Source organism: Miscanthus floridulus, chromosome 18 (assembly GCF_019320115.1).
Source record: "Miscanthus floridulus cultivar M001 chromosome 18, ASM1932011v1, whole genome shotgun sequence".
In the NCBI taxonomy this organism is placed as follows: Eukaryota; Viridiplantae; Streptophyta; class Magnoliopsida; order Poales; family Poaceae; genus Miscanthus; species Miscanthus floridulus.
In genome coordinates, this window is record NC_089597.1 from 77,286,207 (window position 1) to 77,309,737 (window position 23,531).

Here is a 23,531-nt window from a genome sequence, read left to right on the forward strand (position 1 = left end):
ATACCCATGGTATATATTGGAGTGGAGGTGGGCAGAAAGGCACATAAGTTGTTTGATCCACAGACCAAGAGGATTGTTGTGAGTAGGGATGTTGTGTTTGAGGAAATAAAGGCATAGGAGTGGAACTCTGATTATACTGAAGGTTCAGATTTTGTAGTGGTGGAAATAGTGGAATCCAACACTCAAATTCTTGGAATTAGAGATGGAAATGATGCAAACCTAGGTGGTCATCAGTTGGGTGATGTAGGGAGAGCATTTGATGGAAATCAACCCATAGATGAGGCAGAGAATTCTGCTAATGCAAAAGCAGGCAGTCAGTCTGGCACTATTCATGGTCAGGCAACAGAGACAGTCGTTTCAGATGTTGTAGGAACAAACTTGGATCAGGGTGGGATGGACCTAGATGATTCAAGTGACTATGATGAGGAGCCAGTGAGATTCAGAAGCCTCAGTGAAGTGTATGAAGATACCGTGGAAGTGGATTTAGCTTTAGACACATAAATTGAAGTCAATGCACTATTGGTAGTAATGGAGGTACCATCATCATACCAAGAGGCTACAGGAGATGTAGAGTGGGTAGCAGCAATGGACAATGAGATGCAGTCCATCAACAAAAACCAGACTTGGGAATTGGTGAAATTACCAGTTGGTCACAAGCCCATTGGTTTGAAATGGGTATACAAGCTCAAGAGAAATGCAAATGGAGAGGTAGTGAAGCACAAGGCCAGATTGGTTGCCAAGGGATATGTGCAAAAGCAAGGCATAGATTTTGAAGAAGTATTTGCACCAGTAGCAAGGCTTGACACTGTCAGATTGATACTAGCTTTGGCAATTAATAGAGGTTGGCAAGTACATCACTTAGATGTAAAATCTGCTTTTCTGAATGGTGAGCTTGTGGAGGATGTCTATGTATCACAACCAGAAGGGTATGTGAAGAAAGGCAAGGAGCAAATGGTGCTTAAGTTAAGCAAAGCCTTGTATGGGCTCAAACAAGCTCCTAGGGCCTGGAATGTGAAGTTAGACAAGAGTCTGAAGAATCTTGGGTTCAAGAAGTGTGCAACTAAACCTGCTGAAACATCCTCAATTTTCCTTGAAGGGAAAATCCACAGAATGAATTTTAATATGATAAAACCAAGAACTAATTACATCATATTATCATATTTCAGTCAATGTCACAGTCATACATCGTAAGATTACAAGAATACAAGATATTACATCACTAGGGAACACACCTATTACAGAGTTAATCTAGCGGAAGACTATCAAGTGAAGGCTCCTCCTTCACGGGCATCATCAGAGTTGGCGTAGTGCAGCGTAGATTCCATCTCCGAACCAAACTTGAGCGTAGGCATGAGATCTTCTAATCCTTCTAAAGTCAGCATCTCTGAGAAGCAGAAAATCTGCACACCGCCAGATGTGTGCAGGCCATGGTCAGCACCGATAAGCTTTAGTGGAAAAGATAAACAAGGGATCTGGCGATCCTAATATTTGGCTGTGGTTTGCATCCTTAGCGCATGAGAAGTAAATAACATTAGTAATATAATAATAATATCCAATTTTTAACACATTCACCACCACACCATCCATATCCATCCGCCAACCATCCATCCCAAACCATCTCCACACCACCACACCACATCTCATCTCACACACTCAGGTCGACAGGCCAACTCCCTCTCGACCTTGTCTCAACGGCCCACAGCCCCCAAGGCTCACGACCGTAAAATACCCCAACCCTAGAGGGAGGAAAGAAGGACTCATCTCCTATCTAGTTTAAGCGAAACCCAGGAAAGGTCCATAGCCGACAAGTCGGCATATGTATTGATCGATCAACCAAACACTCTACAGAGGTTTTACATACCCACAAGATTAGCCATCCTCGAAGCCATGTATCTCCTAGGTAGAATTCCGGTCGCTTGCTAGCCTAGAACGATGCCACACTACCTCTCAGCCCTGGAACATCCCAAGTCTAGTCTGGGATGGCTGATACTGTGAGTCATAGACAGAGCCGGGGCCCTCCGGATGTCAAGAGCTAGGTCCACAAGGCCTCCTGAAGTCTCGGAAGGGTGTGGGGGGAAACCGTGCGCCCCGTACCTCTTTGCACACGTTCGCCTAGCAGTAGTGGCATCGTTCTACCAAGTAGTCCGACCGTCCCGCACCATATAGGGCGAGTGGGATGTAAAGGATTCCCGGTGAGTCTGATTACTAGTAAGTCCTTAGGGATTTACCAAGCCAGAATGTCTTCATCAGGGTTTCCATTTTACGTGCCACCACAACACCTCTACCCTGGGCTCCACCTCTTCGAGGTTCACACCCAAGGCCACCTCCAATTACCATTTACCCACCATAGGTATTCCATATCCAAGTGCCCAGGTAGCACCACATGGCAAGACTCGCCCCAGGCTCGTTGTTATTCCAGCTCGGTCGACACAACCCTCACTCTCCACGCACCCAAGACACACGTAGCACGCTCACACACCACCATGTCCGGCACCCATAGCCAAACCCTTCCTAGGGGGTTCACCACCAGCATCACATCCCCCGATCTAATGCGAAGTGGAGTTAATAATAAGTATAGTGGTGTAATATGCAAGCAAGCAGGCAAGTAAGCATATATAAGCGAGCAAATGCGCAAAGCAGGGTGACGTGGTAGAGTGGGTTGCATCAGGGTAATAATGGCTTAGGTAGTAGCATGCATCAAAGTACTATCAAGGAATAATTATAAAGCGCTAGCAGTTCTAGATATTATGCAATGTCTAATAGGATTCTCTAAAAGAGGGTGCCGCCATGACACCTGCGACGTAGAGGTAGTAGCGGTTCAATTATCCGATCAGCGGGGTCTCCTCCTCCTAGGTTGACTCTATCCACAGTCCTTGTCATCGTTCACGTTCTCTTGGTCCGATCGCTAGCTACTCCGCTAAGCGTCACGCAAGGCAAGAGAACACTCGACACCCGAAAAGACGACAAGGCACAGGAAGATCCAATAACACCAACGAGACAATAAAAGATACACGGCTTAGCCCTCTCGGTGGTTGTCCGATTTCCTCGGGCCAAAGAAACATGAGTGGTGGTATGCTGAGCACAAGCTTAAGTCATGGCCAAGCCAGTATGGCTTTACAATAAACGGTTTAAGCCAGAGCTTATCTAGAGCAAACACCACGGCTCATGATCTTTCGATTCGGTGTCATTGAATTGACGAGGATTAGAAGTCGGGCCCCAAGAAAGAAGAACGGCGGGGTTCGGCTCTTATAGCCTTATCCCGCAAGTCACAATTGGACACGAGTAGCATACAAGAACGATTAATGCTATTGTGACTTGGCTCCAATGTACTTCGGCTCGCCCGCTATGGTATAAAGCGGTAGCGCAAAGAGATTGGACATCAACGGTTCCCCTCGATCCACACGACACAATAACATCGGGAGCCAAGAAGAGGGTCGCTCAACACGGCAAAAGATGCAGGGGTTAGCTAGGCACATCCATGTCATGTTCTTAGACACATCTTCGGGAAAGATGGTTTTAGACGGTCGATCGGGTCGACACGCACGGGTCCGAGGTACGACATAGACCATAGCTTCGCTAACCCAAAGGGAATAGTTCGGTCTTTGATGCAATCGTCATGGGCAAGATGAAATCGAACAGAGCGGGCTAACGGTGCAACCAGAGCAAGAACAACAAGGGGCAAGGTCTACTTCTTCCAACACTCGCGCCACGACGAAAGACGGGGCATTAGAAGGAAGCGACAAACACCAAGTGCGCAAACCACTCGTAGGGTACCTGACTTAGGTGCACTGGCACTAAGACATCTCTCTAATTCATAGCGGTGCGGTTATCACCGTGGGAATCAAAGAAATGCGATTGTCATACAAGGTACTAGCATACAGGGGTTTGAGCACGAAGAGGCAAGTAAAAGCAAAAGAGTGGCGTAGCTCCATGGTCATGGCGAGGCGAACTCGTGGCCACAAGCTACACCAACGAGTTGGCATCCATCGTTCCATGATTGTTATCTCCTAGGTCATCTCCCATAGGACTTGGTCATGGAGGACTCAAAGCGTGCGGGTGATATCCGCATCGATGTTAGTATCGACATCGAATCCATCACGACCATATTCTAGGGCCGAAGACAGGAGCTAACACTCGTGGTACTATGAAGTCAACTAAAAAGCGAGGGGTCGAGTTTCACTCGGCATCACGGTCATGGCGAGACGGATCCCGCGATCGTAACGTCTGAACGAGGTACGATCCCTTAGCCGGCTCGAAGGCTCAGCACACAGGCAACAACACCAACAACCAGCGATAAGAACCAAACATGACCGAAAGACGCAACAACTCGACACGACTGCGGAGTAGCACATTCCATAGCTGGGTGATAGATGAATTCCTGTATGGCAGACATATAGACGGGTTGTAAGGATGGAGCATAACGGAGATAACATATGTATATGGAAAGATAGAAGACGGGGGCTTTCTATGGTCACGGTAAGATATCGACTATGGCTCGATTGCGTAGCGAGGGCATGGATGTCCAAGGGATATCATGGCTTGTCCCTGAAGGTCACGACTTGCATTTGGCCAGTAATGGCCAACAATGGCTTACCATAGATTCGATTGGCCAGTCTTGCATGGCTACGGTTGGCCATGGTTGGCCAGGCATGGCTAAGAGCGTTGAGTCAGTGGCTTGGTCATAGATCATGGCCGAGGGGTGCTTGGAACCATATGGTGGCATTCCAGGGCATCGTACGTGACTTGCGCGAACAGTGTGAGCGCAAGCAAAGAGTGGGCTCTTCAATTTCGAGGGGTCAAAAGTACTTAAGGGTTGGTCCACAACGTAGGGCTCGATTTTAGAAAGATTACAAAACTGGTTTCACAATTTTCCGATGCCATTTGAATTTAATATGAATTTTCAAAGCTTGGATTGATTCCTAAAGAGAAAAGGGGCTGCCTGTTCCAATTGGGCTGCTACTGTGCTGGCTCAGAGGCGCAGTGGGCCTGGTGTCTTGCTCGAGGCCGAATTGGGCTTGGTGCAGCCGGCCGGCCCACGAGCAAGAAGACGGAGGGGAGGCCACGGGCCAGTGCTGGGCTGGTGCTTTTATCCGGTTAGCAAGCCGTCCAGTTGGGCTTTTGCTTGGGCTGCTATTGCTGCCGTAACAGCCCAACAACAAGAATGGGGAAGCCAGTGTTGGGCTTCTTGCCTTTAGAGGGGGCTACACCGGCCAGGCCAAATCGGCGGCGGCTGGCGACGTCGTGCGTCTAGGCCGGTGTCTGTGCACGTGCAGGCACCATGGTCCGCGTGTGAGGGCGCGTGCGGGGCGGTCACGCCGTTGTCGTGACGCGCTTGCAGGGTGACGGCAAGGCTAAGGCAGCCCGGCGGTAGTCCAGAGCCGCTTGCCGGGGGCGTTTTGCTCTCGCGTGAGCACGACGTTCGTGTGTGGGAGCTGTGTGCAAGTGCGTGCGTGCGTTCTATGCTATCCGTGCAGTGCGAGCTCAAGGCAAGGGCGTCGATCGACAGGTCTGTGCAGGAGCTCGTGGGTGGTGCTCGCCGGCGTCGTGCACGCGACGGCGATGAGACCACGCGGCAGCGAGGCCGCGACGAGGCTTCGGTTGGGCTGCTCGCACTGCTGTGCTCCACGCGATCCTGGAAGAGGAGACACGGCTCAGCTGTGCTCCACGCGGCTTGCTGAGAGGCTGGCCCAGAAGTGAATGAATCAAGCCAACAGGGTCATCCCGGTGGCCAGGAGCCCAACGCGGTCCACACCGGCGAGGCGTGCGCTAGGCAGGAAGGGCGTGACGGTGAGGCTAGTAGGTGAAGTCTACGGCTTCCTTGGACGCCAACGTGCGCACAGAGCATACTACAACATGGCGTCTACGGTTCATTGGAGCGCATGGCATCGAGGGGTCCTCGCGACGCCGGGACGGCGGCTCGCCGCGGGCGGGCTCGGCCGCGGCGGTGTCATGGCGACGTTCGGTGCCAGGGTTCGTGGTTCCGTTGGGATGGGGCCGGTCCGGTGCTTGTGCGGTGCGCGTGTCCGTGAGCCGGTGGTGGCTCAGGCCCCCGCGTTCCATGGTGCAGAACGCCATGGCCGGCGAGAACGGGCGGGGCTGGTAAAGGGGCATGGCGACGCTCACCGGTGGATGTGGTCGAGGACATAGTCGTGGACGCGCTGTCGTCGCGGTGGAGCGGAGACGTCGCGTGGCGAGGCCGTGTTAGAGCGGCGACGTCGTGGAACAAGCTCGCGGTTCAAGGCTTCGAGCGTCGCGGCTCCGGTGGTGTGGCGCTAGGTGGAAGAAGGCGTTGGCGCAGCGCGAACGCAGAGCGTGGATCTTCGGCTCGGCGGCGTTCGTTGGCGAGGAGGCAGCAGGGCTCGCGGTTCTGGGCGTCGAGGATTCCCGCTGTCGACGTGGTGGCGTGCTCCCGGGTGGTGAGGCCGGTGCGTGACGGAAGCAGTGCACCGGGGTCGTGGTTGCACGCCACGACGTCGGCGGGGTCGTGTGGTTGGCGAGGAGAGAGGCACGGCGAGATGCCGGCGGCGTGGCCGTCCTCGCGGCAAGCTGGAAGGGAGGAATAGGAGGCTGGGTGGCGGCGCAGATGGATGATGGAGTTGGAAGCAGCGGCGGCTGCTGGTACTTTTAGGCGCTACGCCTAGGGTTCCAGGGCAAGGCCCCGGCGTCTGTGCCGTTGATGTGACGGGCGCGCAACGTGGCATGCATCCGATGCTGGGAGCAGGTGGGCATCCATCGGCATTGGCTGCTGTTGACGGAAAGCAGCGGAGCGTCTCAGTACGGAGAGGACGAAGGAAACGGCCGGGCGACGGGAAAGCTAACAGCGTCTGTGGCTCCTTCGCGTTGAGCGTACGCGAGTTGGTCCGTGCGGCTGGCTGGTGGGGCTACTAGCGGCGACGTCAGCTGTTCTCGCGTAAGGAGCACGCGGTGCTTGGGCGCGTGCGGCGCGCGTGAGGGAGGTCCGAGCGTGCTGTTCACGTGAGAGGCAAGGAAGAGGTGCTTGGGCTGTTGCTTTCGTTTGGGCCTGGGCCAAGCTTCACGTACTAGAACGGAAATAGGAGCATGCATGATCGTGCAATTTAGGAGCATGTCATTGGGTGATACAGGATGGATACGTGTCACTTCTTGATTTAGCCTTACGTGCTTCACACGATTACAAGAAAATTTTTAAAAAGTTCGTAATTTTGGTTTCCAGAAAAGAAAAAAAAATCCGGGTTGTTACACCTGCTGTTTACACTAGGGGTGTTGGAAGGACAGCTGTGATCCTTGGTGTTATATGATGATGACTTGATTGTAACTGGAGGTGATCCATCTGAGATTGCAACCTTCAAGAGGCAGATGACTTCACAGTTTGAGATGAGTGACCTTGGCCTATTGTCATTCTATCTAGGAATTGAAGTTGAGCAGAAAGAAGATTGCATTACAGTCAAGCAGACAAGCTATGCAAAAACGGTGTTGTCACAGTTTGGGATGGCAGACTGCAATCCAACAAAGATTCCAATGAATCCTGGTGTGAAAATGCATGATGACAAGCAAAGAGTGAAAACAGATCCAACTGAGTACAGGAGGGTGATTGGTTGTCTCAGGTATTTGTTGCACACAAGACTAGACATGGCATTTTCTGTTGGTATGGCTAGCAGGTTCATGGAGAAGCCTACTGTCCTTCATTCACGGGCTGTGAAGCATATACTGAGGTATTTGCAAGGAACATTGAACTATGGGCTGGTCTACACCAAAGAAGAAAAGGAAGAAAAGCTGGTAGGATATTCATACAGTGATCTAGCGGGGGATTTGGATCACAGAAGGAGCACAGGAGGGATGGCATTTTATCTGAATGACAGTCTTATCACTTGGTGTTCACACAAGGAGAAAACAGTTGCTTTACCATCTTGTGAGGCTAAGTTCATGGCTGCAACAGCAGCAACAATGCAGGCAATGTGGCTCAGGAACTTGTTGAGTGAGCTCACAGGAACTAAGCCCAAGGTGGTCACTATGTTTGTGGATAACAATTCTGCTATTCAGCTAATGAAGAATCCAGTGTTCCATGGGCGCAGCAAACACATTGATATCAAGTATCATTATATCAGAGAATGTGTTGAGCGTGGACAGAGCATTGTCAAGAGGGTGAGCACTTTGGAGCAAAAGGCAGACTCTCTGACAAAGCCACTACCATTAGTGAAGCTGGGAGTGATGAGACACCTGTTAGGTGTTCGTGAGCTTGAGGTTCATCAGGCTTAAGGGGGAGATTGTTGGAGTAAGCCTGCTGGTGTGTATGCTCTGGTGACGTGGAGGAAGGCAGTAGTGAAGGCGCCAAGCTCAAGTTTGAATTCAAAACAGGGAGACGCAGGAGCAGTTGACGCCTGGAGGCTGGTGACCACGCCCACGACGTTGTGCAGAGCGTGCAGTTGCATCTTACTCCTATGTAGGGATGAAAACGGTCGGAAACGGTCGGAAAACCTCTTAACCGTTTTCTACTTCTACATTTGAATACGAAAATGAAAACGAAAGCGGTAAAGCCGGACACGAAAACGAACACGAACTTACGGAATATCAAAAATTTCGAAAACGAACTAATTCGAGCGGAATTACGTCGAACACGGTCGGTATACGAAAAATCAATACGGAATATTGACCCGTATGACCAAGTGCATAACAATTAACAAGTACATAATAATTAACAAGTCCTACAACTTTCTTAAAAAGTATCTCCATTCGACACGATATAAGAAAGATATGATTTTTTTAAGGCAACAAGCGCTTGTACACGATTAATATATCACTGACTTTGCTTAATTTTTTTGAACATCTTCAAGACATCAAATGAAAAAACTAAGAACTAAAAAGTTGTAGATCTCGTCGAGAACTACAATTTTCATATAAAAAATCATCTTCATCCGAGATTGTCTGAAAAAGATATAATTTTTCTAAGGTTGGACTTGTAGTGGGTCAAATTTGGTTCAAACCGAATTTCGAAACCGAATTTCGAATTCGGGATATTCCAAATTAAAAGTATAAAAGTAGAAAACGGTCGAAAAAATGTCTAAACCGTTTTCGTTCCGATTTCGAATTTGGTGTTTCGAATTTCGAACCGAATTCGAATTTGTCCGAAAATACGAATTCGATCGGATTAAATGTAGAAAACGATGCGGTTCGGTACGGGATATTTCCGTACCGTTTTCATCCTTACTCCTATGTTTCTTGTTTTAAGTTGTATTACAGTGTGTCATAGTGCCTGTAAGCTATTGGTATAAATAGCTGGACCTTTGAGGTGTGTGTGAGTGCATTGTAACTGATGTTATCACATTTGTACTGTAAAAGTGTGTGAGCGCATTGTAACTGATGTTATCACATTTGTACTGCAAACTAATATCGGTGGAAAACAGCACTGCCATCTGACAGTTGCTGGTTCGTGTTCGTCTGTTCTTGCGCGTTCTGAGTTCTTAGGTTAGCCACCGTGTGAATCTTGTGTGTGATTGTGATCCTTGGATCCAACAGACAGGGAATTTCATCTCAGTTCTCAGCCTGCAAAGACAGGGAAAGTGAACTCCTGTTTTGTTCGTAAGTTGAAAACTGTATGTAGTCACGAATTGTGTACCGAGACTGAAGACTGAAATAGTTATGCTTGCTGCTGCACGGACTGATAAGTCGACGTTTCTTCCTACACCGGTCCATCAAAACGGTCAGCCCATGGGCCTGAATCATCTGTCACAGCTTCACAGGCCAGCCCAAATAAAATTAAGCATTAGTTTTAATTTCCTCTGTTAACAAGTCCTTGTGGATGTCGCTGCCAAGAGTGACGTGCAAAACCAATACAATTAATTTAATTAATGTAAATGGCACTCCTTTATTAATATTTCCTTCTCCATCCTGGTTGTGGCCGTCAAGTTGGTCCATGAGCTGAAGTCAAGTCAAAGTAGCCGAAACAAATTAACAATCATATCCAAACGATGGCGCCCAGATCACATACTATTATATCATCAACTAGTAAAGTATTCAAGGGTCCCGTATCGATCTATCCATTTTTCTAGAAGCTAAGGGTAAGCCAGTGAGCCATTTTGTCACAGGAATACTATCTCATGGAGTCATGGTCTCACTAACGGCAGGCATGCATGATTGATCGCGACGCGGTGTATATATGTATGCAGGCGTATCTTGAAGCTCTGGATGGTCAATAGATCAGTCAATCGATCACATGGAGATGGAGATATGCAGGCATATCTTGAAGCTCTGGATCTACTGACCATCACTGAATGCATGCAGCAGGCAAGTTTGACTGACCTCGCTGATGTGATGTCCGCCATTTCGTATACTTAGGGTGTGTTTAGTTGGTGAAATTTAGGAATTTGGCTACTGTAGCATTTTTGTTTTTATTTGACAATTAGTGTTTAATTATGGACTAATTAGGCTCAAAACGTTCGTCTCGTGATTTCTAACCAAACTGTGCAATTAGTTTTTTTTTTCTACATTTAATGCTCCATGCACGTATCACAAGATTCGATGTGATGGTTACTGTAGCACTTTTTGGAAAAAAATTTTGGAACTAAACATGGGCTTACCCGCGGGGGAGGTTTAATTCGGTCGATTGCGCGCCGCCTCAACCTCCGCTGAACACAACTGCTTCAATTCTCCAGTGACCTCGCGCATGCACCCGCCCGCGATCACTCGGAGCATACACTTCCTCTGTTCTAAATTGGCTATTTAGATAAGCAAAAGCAATATGGTTAAAAAATCCAAACTGACCTAGTATAATTAAAATGAAGAGAGTATATATTTGCACATACAGGAAGTTTTAATTTGAACTTTCTGTTCAGTACAAGTATTATGCATCTTTCTTTTGGAAGAGAACCCGATTTTTTTTTTTTTGAAGAGAACCCCACAGGTGAACTATCGGTCTATGCATTGATAGAGATGAAAACACGAACAAGAAACATCATTACAACACAAGAACACCAACACACAACCACGGCAACAACACCAAAGCCACCACAACAAACTTCCAACCCTGCACCGGCAACAAGGGCCACCAAACAAGCTGTAGCAACACCCATTGTGGGAAGGTGTCCAACGATGCCTAGATCGACTTCATGACAAACCTCCAATGAGAAAAACAGCGTCAAACAAAGGCGTCGTCGTTGTCAGCTTCACCATGAAGCAGGGGCCTTAGCCCGAGCCCACCTTGCTACCCCAACACTATTATGCCACCACAGTCGCACCAAAGAGGCTGTCCCTAAGTGAGACCTATTGCCAAGACAACAATTGCAATGCGCAGCTGCTAGCGGGCTATCGCAGCCACAATGGCTGCTAGCCACCAGCGTGCGTGTCTTGTCACTGCAGTGTCGGCCATAAGTGAAGTGTTATGCATCTAATAAGTTGGGTACTAGGAGCAGTCCCAATGCTAGAAGCCGTATGTAGTTTCTATGCCTATAATAAATTTAGGTAGACACTACATATAGGAACTATATTTTTAATGGAGAGTTTCTATAAAATATTTTTTTATTCAATCATATATCTTCTCTCCCATCATCTGCCTATTACATCTCTTCATGGTTTAGTTCTCGTGTACATGCATGGTTTTTTATCTAAGAAACCATTTCATTTTCTCCCTTCTTTAATTGCAGTGCCACATTATTTTTTGCTTAGTTGGCACCCTAATTAATGAACATAGGAACCATCTAGTTTCTTGGTTGGGAGTTCTCTAAAAGTGCTCAAATGGTTACTGATAGAATCAAAAGCACCACAAATGATATAATCGTGTACGTGTACATATAACAACAAATCACACGAAGTCGTGTGATTGGTGATTGATCCACCGTGTGTGTACCTAAAGTCAATTGACACTTCCCCATGTTAACATAAAGTTCACAAAACAAAAGAACATCAGAAAGAATTGAAACATGAACCACACTACTAGAAAACAGGTTTTCTCATGTAACCAAAAATCATTATTAGATGTTGTATTAGTAGGGATGGAGCCAGATTTGAGGAAAAAGAGGTGCTAAGTACATTGCCAACCTCGGTATGATTGAATAACTGTCTAAATCCAGGTATAAATGGAACTATATCAAGGAATGGAAACATCACATTATACATATATGTTTGCTTGGATTCACATTATAAGTAGTTTTTCAAGGGGTAGCTCTTGCTTGTGTGTTGGTTGCTAGAAATAGGCTTGATTGATGAATTGATATTAGATTATTAGTTTTCCATGTGGTAGCTAGAGCCTTTAGTTGTTTTGTAAGTAGTATCTAGAAACTCGCTTATAATGTTGATCTAAGACAGGTTTCTAGTGTTTTTGATGTCTAGCTAACCATGATGCTAAGGATGAAGTTCAAAGATGATCTACAAGTAACCATCAAGGTGAAATTTCCCAGTGGTATCTTCAAATGGTAATACTATACACCTTAGCATCACTATGTAGTGTTAATTCACCCACAATTCCAATCTAACATATGTGCACGCTTGAAACCAAACCTATCTAGCACATACGTAGAGCGAGCTAACACTACCTAGTTGGATCTTGTGAAACTTATCCAATCCTTTCCCAAGTGGTATTCATGATGGATAAGCAACACAAGGTCCCAACCAAGTTAGCAAATTACACTTGCGTGAAGTGCTAGCTTGGAATTTTAAATTATTTCCTATTTTTGTGTTGTTGTCATCAATTACCAAAAATGGGAGAGATTGAAAATCTTATGTTTGGCTTTGGTAATTGAGATAACTAGTGGACTAACCTTTTGCTAAATGTCGATTAAGCTAGGTGATGTCTACACCAAGATGATGAGCAAGGCTAGCAGTTGGATGAAGAGTGATCCATCCAAATGAAGCAATCTCACAATTGGAGAAGATGGAAAGATGAAAACAAGCCTGAAGAAAAATGTATATCTTAGAGGTTTTGTTTTAGCGGCGGATGAGACACAATGGAGTGTGTGGTCGGGTTTATGATTGATAGCCATACTATTAAGAGGGGAATACTCTAAACCAAATACGATTATCTAGTGCCACTAGGTGTTGATTTATATGCATTAGAACTTGTCACATGGTGAGTTTCAAACAAAAATGTTTTTTAAAACACTTTGAAAAATGCTAACTCAGTACTTAGATGTTTGGCAAAACATTTGAGAGTTGGCATGCTTGCATAGAGCGAGAAAATAGCTATTGGCTATGTTGTTTAGCATTCGCTGGAGCTATCTGATGTGGCACCATAGATACATAGGTACACTAGCGTGAGCAACACTTCCGGTTTGGATAATTGAGTGACAACCTAGATGTGATATACATAGGTGAGTCCACAGGTACACTAGCGTGAGCAACACTTAAAGACATGGGGAAGGATGGCTTGGTCATGTTGCTAGTGCTCAACTAGTGCTTTGGAGGAGCTCATTGCATATGAGAACATGACATGGTGTCATGTGGCTTGGTGGAGAAGACCAATGCTAAAACCCCTTTCTCTAAATCAACTTCTCAAAAACATAGGATTGATGAAGCGTCCGACTATAAAGATGGACTGTCCGTCAATTCATAAGTTCAACAAAGAGTGAAGAAGTTAAAGTCTTGGGGAGTTATAGCACTGGATGGTCCGGTGATGAAGTGACATGGACTTAAGTGTTCATTGTAGCATTACATAGTGCCTATTAATGACTTAAAGATGGCATGGCAAACAAGAAGTGCGCACCAGATGATCCTATGATAAGATGACCCTAGTGCACCAGATGATCCTATCATTGGATCATGCAATGAATTACAACTTGTTACTTCGTTGTCGATGATCAACCACCACACCTTTACACTTGGTGCCCTGACACTTCAAGCCTTGAGGAGATCAATGGAAAGCTTGTTGACCCACTAGCTTGGTGTGGAATGATGATAAGGCATTTAATTTGGATTTTTGGATTCATACCATTATATTTTTTAAGTTTGGAGAAACACCATTACTATTTGCCTATTTGGAAACATACCATTACGATTCTTCACTTCCCATAGAAATGCCATAGAATACATATAAGGATGACTTGGGCCCAGTTGCAGACGTATACGACGATGTGTATTATCGTATGGACTCAGATGCCCTTGGCTACAAGTGGATAGGGTCCAAGCTAGCCTCTCTCCCTATCACTAATGTGCGGGCCCTACATGTCATCTTCTTCTTCCTCCCTTGCAGTCCTTGTGCTCGAAGTCCATGGAGACAGCAGACAAGGGGAGAGGCATGGGATGAGGGTGCCATCGCCTATGGCTGAGGTTGGGAGCACTGTCGCCTGGGGGTTGCGGCCACGGCAAGGGCGTTGGGGGCGCCGCCCTCCTTGGGGCCGGTGTAGCCTGGCCATTGGCACGGGCAGGGAGCCGCTGGCCACTGACGTGGGCAGGGAGCCACAGGGGCTCGACCTCTTGGGGCGACGCATAGGGAGCGGCGGCGTGCCTAGGGAGGAGCGGCCTAGGGCTGGTGGCCGCTAGCGTCATGCTATCGCCCGGAGAGACGACATCTCCCATTTCATTTGCGAGCTTAGAAGAACAGCGCTACTCCTAGAAGCGAGCTCAGGCAGATGGCATGCTTCTGGTAGGCGGAGCGTGGGTCGTGACGCGGCGGCTCTAACAAGCGAGCTTAGGCGGGCGTCGGCTCCTGCTCTGGGTGGGTGTGGCATTGCTCTGGGCAGAGCTCCGGCGTTGAGCTGGATTGGGGGCAGCGACGAACTGCATCGGCCGGAGGTTTGAAGGAGAAGCTGATGTGTGGGGCCCACACGTCAGCGAGTGGAGAGAGAGAAGCAAACGGGGGTATTTTGGGGCATACGAGAATACAGTGACCTGCACGTGGGCCCAACACTATGGAATACATAGAAAATGGTATGATTCAAGCAGAAGAAGAATTATAATGGCATGGTTCTAAATAGGTGAATAGTAATAGTATTTATCCAAAATTGCAGAATTGTAATGGTACCAATCCAAAAAAAACCCTTTAATTTTTAGGGGACGAGAACCCTTGTCTGTGTGGGTCAAGCTGCATAGTAGTGTCAGTGATCAAGATGAAGGGTGAGGTTTTCCTTGGTGTAAGTTGAACATCTAGCTTGGTTGGGCTTTTGTGGCGTAGTTTAAGGCCTTGACTAAGAGAGACTTGGTGACAAAGAATGTGTCACTGGTGGATCTCCAATGCAGACTGTATGGGTGGAGGTTTCCCACTATAACCATTAGATAATATATTCTTGCCAGAGTTTGCGACCTCTTGCATGTTCCCTTTGCTTACCATATCTACATTTCTACGTTTCACTCTAGCGCACTTGTGTACCTTTACTTTTGTGGAATAACTTATATATTAGTTTGGATTGGCTCTAAGTTTGCAAAACTCTTAGTGGGTTGTGGGTAAATGATTAAATAAACCTAAAGAGCAAATCTATAGATAGCATGGATTATGTTCATCTCTCAGCAATGCTAGTGTAACCCTTGGACAGTTCCTTAGTGACCTAATTCACCCATCTCCCTCTTAGGTCACAACTTGGCTTAGGGCAACCGATTCCAAAGACATGGTATATTAGGAATCATCATTCTTGCAAGGAAGAAGTCCATTTTAATATCCTTAGTATTCCACTTTGTTCACTTAGAACCTTGAATAAAACTTTTGATATATTCGCACCCGAGAATCATTTCAATAGACCTAATACCCCCTAACAAGGTTTATCTTACTTATTTGTACAAGTACAATTTTAAATTAACATTTTTGGTTGACATAACCACATAGGACACTATATATATCATGCATTCATTCTATAAAAATACGATAAGAATTTTTTAATTATTTTCATCATTAGGTGCATATATATGATACAAAATTGCATGAAGAGTAATAAAAAAATTCTTAAAATAGAGCTTTTCTAACATAGGATTCTATATGTGCTTTACCTCACAACATTGAAACTTAAACTCAACTTCTATGCATTGAAATAAGAAATACATGTCATTCGGGCCAGGGTAGGTAAGACCAAATGAGATAGTTCAAGGGTTATAAACTAAGCTAAATTTTGGTTAGAGGCTCAATCTACAAAGTGGATTATTTGGATTGTACAATAGTACGTGGGGTTTTCTTTTACCACCACCTTCCACTAAACTTAACACTAGGAGCTAGCCATGTCACCAATAAGCCTAGCCACTTATCAGTTTGGTCTACTCACCTGCTTCTCTCTATTCCCATCATCCTAGCACCTTCCATAAAAATACTCTAATTTCTCGAGGACCATTATGGATAAAAAGCATAACCCCACGTCTATAGGCTAACACATAAAAGGTGAGGACTTTCTTAATATAGAGGCCAGCATGGCAGAGATGCAAATGGAAAGAAGACCTAAGTTTACTACTACACAAAAGAAAAATACTTGTATGTGAAATTCGCAGCTGTTAGGGAATGTTTGGTTTCTCCTCCTAAACTTTAGTCGCTGTCCCATCGGATGTTTGGATATATACATAGAGTATTAAATATAGACTAATTACGAAACTAATTGCACAGCTTGCGACTAATTTGCGAGACAAATCTTTTAAGCCTAATTAGTCCATGATTTAATAATGTAGTACTACAGTAAATATGTGCTAATGGCGGATTAATTAGGTTTAATAAATTCATCTTGTGGAGTACTAACGGATTCTGTAATTTATTTTTTTATTAGTATTTGAACACCCCATTCGACACCCTCACGCCTAAATTTTAGGGGGTGTTTGGTTCCACGGACTAAATTTTAGTCCCTGTCACATCGGATGTTTGACGCTAATTTGGAGTATTAAATATGTGTTAATTAGTCCATGATTTGACAATGTGGTGCTACAGTAGATATGTGTTAATGATGGATTAATTAGGTTTAATAAATTCATCTCGTAAATTAGTCTCCATCTATATAATTAGTTTTATAATTAACTCATGTTTAGTCTGTCTAATTAGCATCCGAACGTCCGATGTGACAGTGACTAAAATTTAATCCGTGGAACCAAACACCTCCCACCGGATCAAAACACCCCTTACACTTTCGTGGTCTATTCAACGTTGGTACTAATCTACGCTACTTAATGCTCACATATACTAGTAAATAAATTATTAATACCACCAGTGACTTTTGTGTCACCGTCACCGTGCCGCAAATGCAAGGTACTAACAAAATGACATCAGGGCCGGGGTAGGTTTCCACGGTCAATTCAACACAACGACGTGCACCACTCACTCCTGCTAGGTTGGATACTTTCGACCACTTGCGTGCAAAATGGCAGAAGAGTGATGGCGTTCAGCAGGAAAAGAACGAACTGCCCTGATGTGACACTAGTAGTAGACTGCTTGCAGCTGCTGCTATTGCGCACGAGCGCTTGACCGCCGCCGGTCCGCCCCCTCCGGCTGACCGCTCGGTGTTCCGGCGACCCGAACCTTTGACCAGCCCGCCAACCAGCGACGGATTGGGGAAAAAATTTAGAGGACGCTAAACAAAAGTATTTGACACCAATATAGTCGTCTTCTATCTCTTTGACTACTGCTTAATTTTAAGTCTTAACCTTACCTACGTGATAGATCTTTGCTAAAAATTCAGAGAGACTCAGAGAGCTGTACCCCGCCCCACCGTTGAATCCGCCCCTGCCGCCAACTGCCTCCCGCACGGAGCTCACCAACCGCCTCGCACTCCACCCTGTTCGTGATACTGATCGTCGGGGCCCAAGCATGCCGGGTCCCGCCAATCAGTGGAAAGTGCGCGTATATGCCTGCTTCCTCCCGGTGGCCAGCTCTGCGTCGACGGCGGCTGAACCTATAAAAGCCGAGCAGCTTCCGCAGCCAATTCAACACCACATCACAACGCAAGAAAAACCGATCCAAGCTTCGGTTTTGCACAAGTCGACACCGCCTGGTCTCCGAGTCCAAGAGCAGTTCGAGGCGGCGGCTCTCTGGACCTCTGGTCAACATAGCTTCGCTTCGAGGTATCGTCTCAGAGCGCATGGCCATGGAGGTTCAGGGCACCAGGCGGCCGCCGCAGGACGCCGGCGTGAAGGTCAAGTTCATCGAGACGCAGTTCATCAGCTCCGACGCCGCCAGCTTCAAGGCCGTCGTGCAGCGCCTCACCGGCAAGTCCCCCGCCGCCGCCTCGTCGCAGACGGCTCAGGCGCCGGCGGTGCCGCCGCAAAGGCCGCGCCCGTGCCGGCCGGCCTTCGTTGGCGCCGGGCAGCAGCAGCAGGCCGCCGCCGGGTGGGCGATGGATCAACAGGCTGCCGCCGGCTACCTGGCGATGATGCCGGCGGCGCCGAAGCAAGAGCCGCTCGCGGCGGCGCCTCTGCTGGAGGACATCAACGAGCTCTGCGACTTCGCGGACCTCTTCTACACCACCACCGCCGCGAGCGCGCGGCGCGACGGCGGCGCCAGCGCCTTCCCTTACTGAAACGATGGAGTGTGGTGTGTGCGTGCGCCTTGATGTTGTTTTGGGAATGAACGGCGGATGCTTTGCAGTTTGCCATTGCCATTTGCCAACTTGCCATGTCGCAGTCGCAGTGAGTTGGGCACATTAATGATCCAGGAGCTAGCTAGGTGTGCAAGGAGAGAGAGAGATGTCTGTCAACCGCTGTACTGTTAAGCTATGTCATGCAGCTCCATACCTACGGTATTGTTAATGCACGAGCGGTCTCCAAGTACAGTGAAATGCTACGGTGTGAAATTTGTAATGTGCTAGAAACAGAGCATATGGTGCAATATACATCGATTTTTTTTCTCGTACATATCAAGAGGTCGTGAAATTTATTGAATTTTAAATTTAACCAAAGTTGTGAATGTATATATACTTACCAGGTTATTATTACGGTTAGTGAAACAAACGGCTAGAAAGCCGGTTTATGGGAAAATAATAAACAAAAAGCTGAGAAGATCTTTTATAGCTTTTGTGTGCTGAGAAGCTAGTTTTTTTAGTTTCAAAAAAAAAGAAGCTAGTGTTTTTTAGAAAAGTCGATAGCTAAAAGCCAACAAGCAACAGACAAACTTCAGAATGCCAGCTTTTCAATCAAAAGGCCAAAAAATTATTACTCGAAACAAACAGGCTTTCAGTCCAGCGGTAAAACTAACTCAGCTTAGCAATCAATTCCTATAAAAGTTGAGTTTAGTTGGTATAAGGTGGACGAGCTAAGAATTCCTTTAAAACTCAGCTCAGCTCTATATGTACGTTATTGTTAATTCACGAGCGGTCTTTAAGTACAATAAAATACTATAGTGTCAAATTAGTAATGTGCTAAAAACACATTATTAGGGATATAAATGGACTAGCTCGCATATCTTCATATAGGCTTTATTTTATGGGTTCCCCGCATCCTATAATATGGTATAATATATATTTTTTCTTATACTATATACATATCTAGAAGTCGTCAAAGTTCGTGGATTTGTTTTTTTTTTACCATAAAACAAACTCAAGCTTACTCCTTCCGTCTCTAAAAAAAAGTCGCTATGAGAATTGTATTGTTTAAACTTTCTTAACTTTAACTATGTTTATAAAAAATACGTACAATATTTATGTCTCTAAATAAGTTGATTACACTATACCATAACTGTTGACGTTGAGGATGACCCCAAACCAACACACCAACAGGGTCTTGGACGCCCAAAGAGATTGCACACAACCTGTAACGCAGCAAGAACGCGGCGTAATCGATCAAACCAATCTAAAGATCGGTGAGACCGATATAGAGCTTGTTCTTGGCCGGAAAAGCTCCCGAACCTCTCCCGGGAAGACCCGTCAGGGAGGAGCACGTGGAGGATCTCCTAGGACCAGCAAGGCCGCCTAGGATGCCGCTGAATCTCGCTGGGAAACTCAACGAACAGCAAGAGGGGTTGAGAGAGGAATTAGGGAATAAGGAGTTGATAGATTGGTTTGTATGACGATTGGATAGATGGGATCTCAATCGGCCATGATCCTCTCATATATATAGAGGGGGGTGGTCTTATCCCAGTACGAAACCTCTCCAAGCCTTATTTTCTAAGTTTCCCACGAGTTTGGAACAGTTCGGATCGGAATCCAAAAGGCCAGATCCGAACAGGATTTTCTGTCAGGTATGTCGGAAGTCCAGTCGGAAGTCCCGACTTGTGTCAGAAGTCCCGACTCGAGTCGGAACTCCCGACAGTCGGAACTTTTGACTTTTGTCGGAACTCCCGACGTAGGGATAACCCCAGACACTCGAGCAGATTTCTTCAGGCTTCTCGAAAGTCCCGACACACGTCGGAACTTCCGACAGTCGGAAGTTCCGACTTGGGTCGGAACTCCCGACGACGGGGCATCTTTCCGAGGGCATAACTTCTTCATCCGGACTCCGAATTAGACATTCTATATATGTTTCTTGACCGTCTTGACGAGAGGAACGCAATGGTGAAGTTCGTTTCACATTTTGACAACTTCACAAAATGAACATTTTTGGTTGTCAACATATGCCCCCCCTGTTTTTAGGTGAATGATGCATAAACCTGAAAACACTTAATCAAATAAATTAAAACCAAACAGCGACGATTCCCAACTCATCGGCTGCTCAGTGGCTAAGAACGATGTATACATCGGCCATTTTTCTAAGGGCGATACATGTATCGGCCATTGTTTGGTGAGCACTTAGGCTTCTTGCCAAACACTTGGAAAGCACCTTTTTAAGTACCTCCCGTTGATTGCTCTCGTGAGACGTTCACCTTGCAATGTCTCTAGCACATATGAATTTCCAAATATAACTTTGACCACTTTGTAAGGACCTTCCCTATTCGGTGACCACTTGCCAAACTGATTGCTCTTCGATCCAATTGGTAGTATGGTTTTCCACACTAATTCTCTCACTTGGAAGGATTTGCTCCTGACTTTCTTGTTGTACGCTTTGGCAACTCGAGCTTTATCTTTCTCTATTTCCTTGAGAGCTTTTAATCTCACATCAGTCACCTCATCGATATTATCCATCATCAAATCATGATACACAACAGCTGATAAATCATTTTGTTTAGCAAGCCTGTATGCATCCAAATTCACTTCGACAGGCAACACGGCCTCTTGGCCATATACTAACTCAAAAGGAGTAACCTTTGTAGAACCATGCCTTGAAATGCGATGTGCCCATAGAGCCTCAGACAAAACTTCATGCCATCTCCTTGGATTCTCCTCAATTTTCTTTTTGATGAGCTTAATCAAAGTCTTATTACTAGACTCAGCTTGGCCATTGGCTTGAGCATAATATGGAGATGAATTGAGTAACTTGATCTTATATAATTCGGCAAATTCTCTCACCTCTTTAGACACAAACGATGTCCCTTGATCTGTAGTTAATGTTTGAGGGATACCGAATCTATGAATAATATGCTCAGTAATGAACTTAATTACTTCCTTGTGTGTCATATTCTTCAAAGAAACTCCCTCGGTCCACTTAGTAAAGTAATCTATAGCAACTAACACAAATCGGTGTCCCTTCGAAGATGAGGGATATATTTGGCCAATGAAGTCTAACCTCCAACCATGAAAAGGCCATGGTTTGATGATAGGATGAAGCACAGCAGCAGGCACAAGCTGAATATTTCCAAACTTCTGGCACTCTTCGCAACCTTTATAGTAGCGAAAACAATCGGCCATCATAGTAGGCCAATAGAAACCAGCTCTACGTAATAACCACTTCATCTTTGGGGCCGATTGATGCGTACCACAGATGCCTTCATGGACTTCTCCTATAGCCACTCTTGCCTGATCTGATCCCAAGCACTTAAGCAGCAAATCTTCGGCGGTTCTTCGATAAAGCTCATCATTATGCAATACATATTTGAAAGCGCTCCGCCAAATACTTTTATCAATTTTGGCACTTGGATCACGCAGATATCTCAACAAGGGAGTCCTCCAATCTTCTAAATCGGCCCCAACATTACTGGAAGTTATATCAGGCCGATTTGATAGCTTCTCAAGCGAATTGACCAGGTTGGTCATAGGGGAGTCGACTGAACCAACTGGGCTGGTAGGCTTAACCGATTTAGAGGTGTCGGCTTGGCCAACTAGGGCAGTCAGCTTAGCCGACTTGGCCATAGCAGAAGAGTAGTCGGCTGAGCCAACTTGGTCAGTTGGCTGAGCCGACTGGTCTGTACCTACACAGGAAAAATTGAAATCTTCATGCATCGGCTATTCTTGAATATGGAAATTATGTCCATTGACATCATAGCCAGATGCTTGCTGAGCTAACATGTTGGCCTTTTGATTTTCATGCCTCGGAATATGCTGAATTTGAAATTCGGCAAAATAATCAATAACATCAAGGCAAGCATCAAGACAAACTCTTAGTGATCCTTCTAAACATTGAAATTCACCAGCAACTTGTTGTACTACCAGCAAAGAATCACCATAAGCTTCAACATGTTTTACTTCCATAGACCGCAACATGATCAACCCGAATAATAGAGCTTCATATTCGGTTTGATTGTTGGTACAAGAGAAATCTAATCAGCTTGACATTCCAATTTCAGCACCATTAGGAGAAATAAGAATAATACCAACACCTTGGCCATCTTTACAAACCGATCCATCAAAGTATAATTTCCATGGAGTAAAAGTTAGGTAATTGACTTCATCATCTAAATCAATACCATGCTCAACAATAAAATCAGCAAGAACTTGACCTCTTAATGTTTTCAATGGTTCAAAAGTCCAGTCATATTCTATTAGTGCGTATGCCCATTTGCCTATCCTTCCATGAAGAATTGGCCGATATAACATGTGCTTTATCACATCGGCCTGGCAAGCAACAACACATGTACTAGACAAAAGATAATGTCTCATCTTAGCACAAGCATAGTACAGTGATAAGCATAATTTTTCTATATGGGCATACCTTGTCTCGGGATCAAAAAGACGGCGACCAAGATAAGCAATCACATATTCTTTACCTTGTCTTCTTGAGTCAAAACAGCCCCGATTACCTTCTCTTTGGCAGCAATATATAACTTGAAAGGAACTCCTCTCCTAAGTGCACGAAGAACCAGTGGTGTTGATAAATATTCCTTTATCTTTTCAAATGCCTCTTGTTGTTTTGCCCCCCAAGTGAATTCAGATTCATCCTTCAGCTTCAATATAGGGGTGAAAGGAATAATTTTCCCAGACAAGTTAGCAATAAATCTTCTCAAGTAGTTCACTTTTCCCAAGAACTTTTGCAAGTCCTTCTTGCACGTAGGTGCCTTAACGTTCTTGATCTTCTCTATCCTCTTGGGATCAACCTCTATGCCCTTATCATGAATTATGAAGCCTAAAAACTTTCTAGCCGATACCCTAAAAGCACATTTGAGTGGGTTCATCTTCAATCCATAATGGCGCATCCTTTCAAAAGCAAGACGCAAATCGGCCAAATGAGATTTATGGGCGGCCGATTTGATCACAATATCATCAATGTACACCTCCATAATCACCCCAATTAAATCATGAAAAATCAAATTCATAGCTCTTTGATAAGTAGCACCTGCATTCTTTAGCCCAAATGTCATCACAACCCACTCAAAAAGACCAACAAACCCAGGACATATGAAGGCCGTCTTAGACATATCTTCCTCG

General features: G+C 45.7%; 1 protein-coding gene and 1 long non-coding RNA gene across 2 annotated transcripts; one reads left to right on the forward strand and one right to left on the reverse strand.

The window, feature by feature from the left end:
- Nucleotides 1-1,129: 1,129 nt before the first annotated feature.
- Nucleotides 1,130-6,618, reverse strand: LOC136522458 (uncharacterized). Its single transcript, XR_010775903.1, has 3 exons — nucleotides 6,124-6,618; nucleotides 2,795-4,378; nucleotides 1,130-1,400 (listed from the first exon to the last, which is right to left on the reverse strand). It is a non-coding gene; the product is annotated as an uncharacterized lncRNA (long non-coding RNA).
- An 11,153-nt stretch (nucleotides 6,619-17,771) lies between these two features.
- Nucleotides 17,772-18,638, forward strand: LOC136522724 (uncharacterized). The gene has a single exon (XM_066516533.1). It carries the CDS (start codon nucleotides 17,943-17,945, stop codon nucleotides 18,378-18,380), a length of 438 nt encoding a protein of 145 aa, XP_066372630.1. The 5' UTR covers nucleotides 17,772-17,942; the 3' UTR covers nucleotides 18,381-18,638.
- The last annotated feature ends 4,893 nt before the right edge of the window (nucleotides 18,639-23,531 follow it).

What these genes read in the sequence shown, in the direction of transcription:
- LOC136522724 (XM_066516533.1), top strand. Translation starts at nt 17,943, where the DNA reads ATGGCCATGGAGGTTCAGGGCACCAGGCGGCCGCCGCAGGACGCCGGC.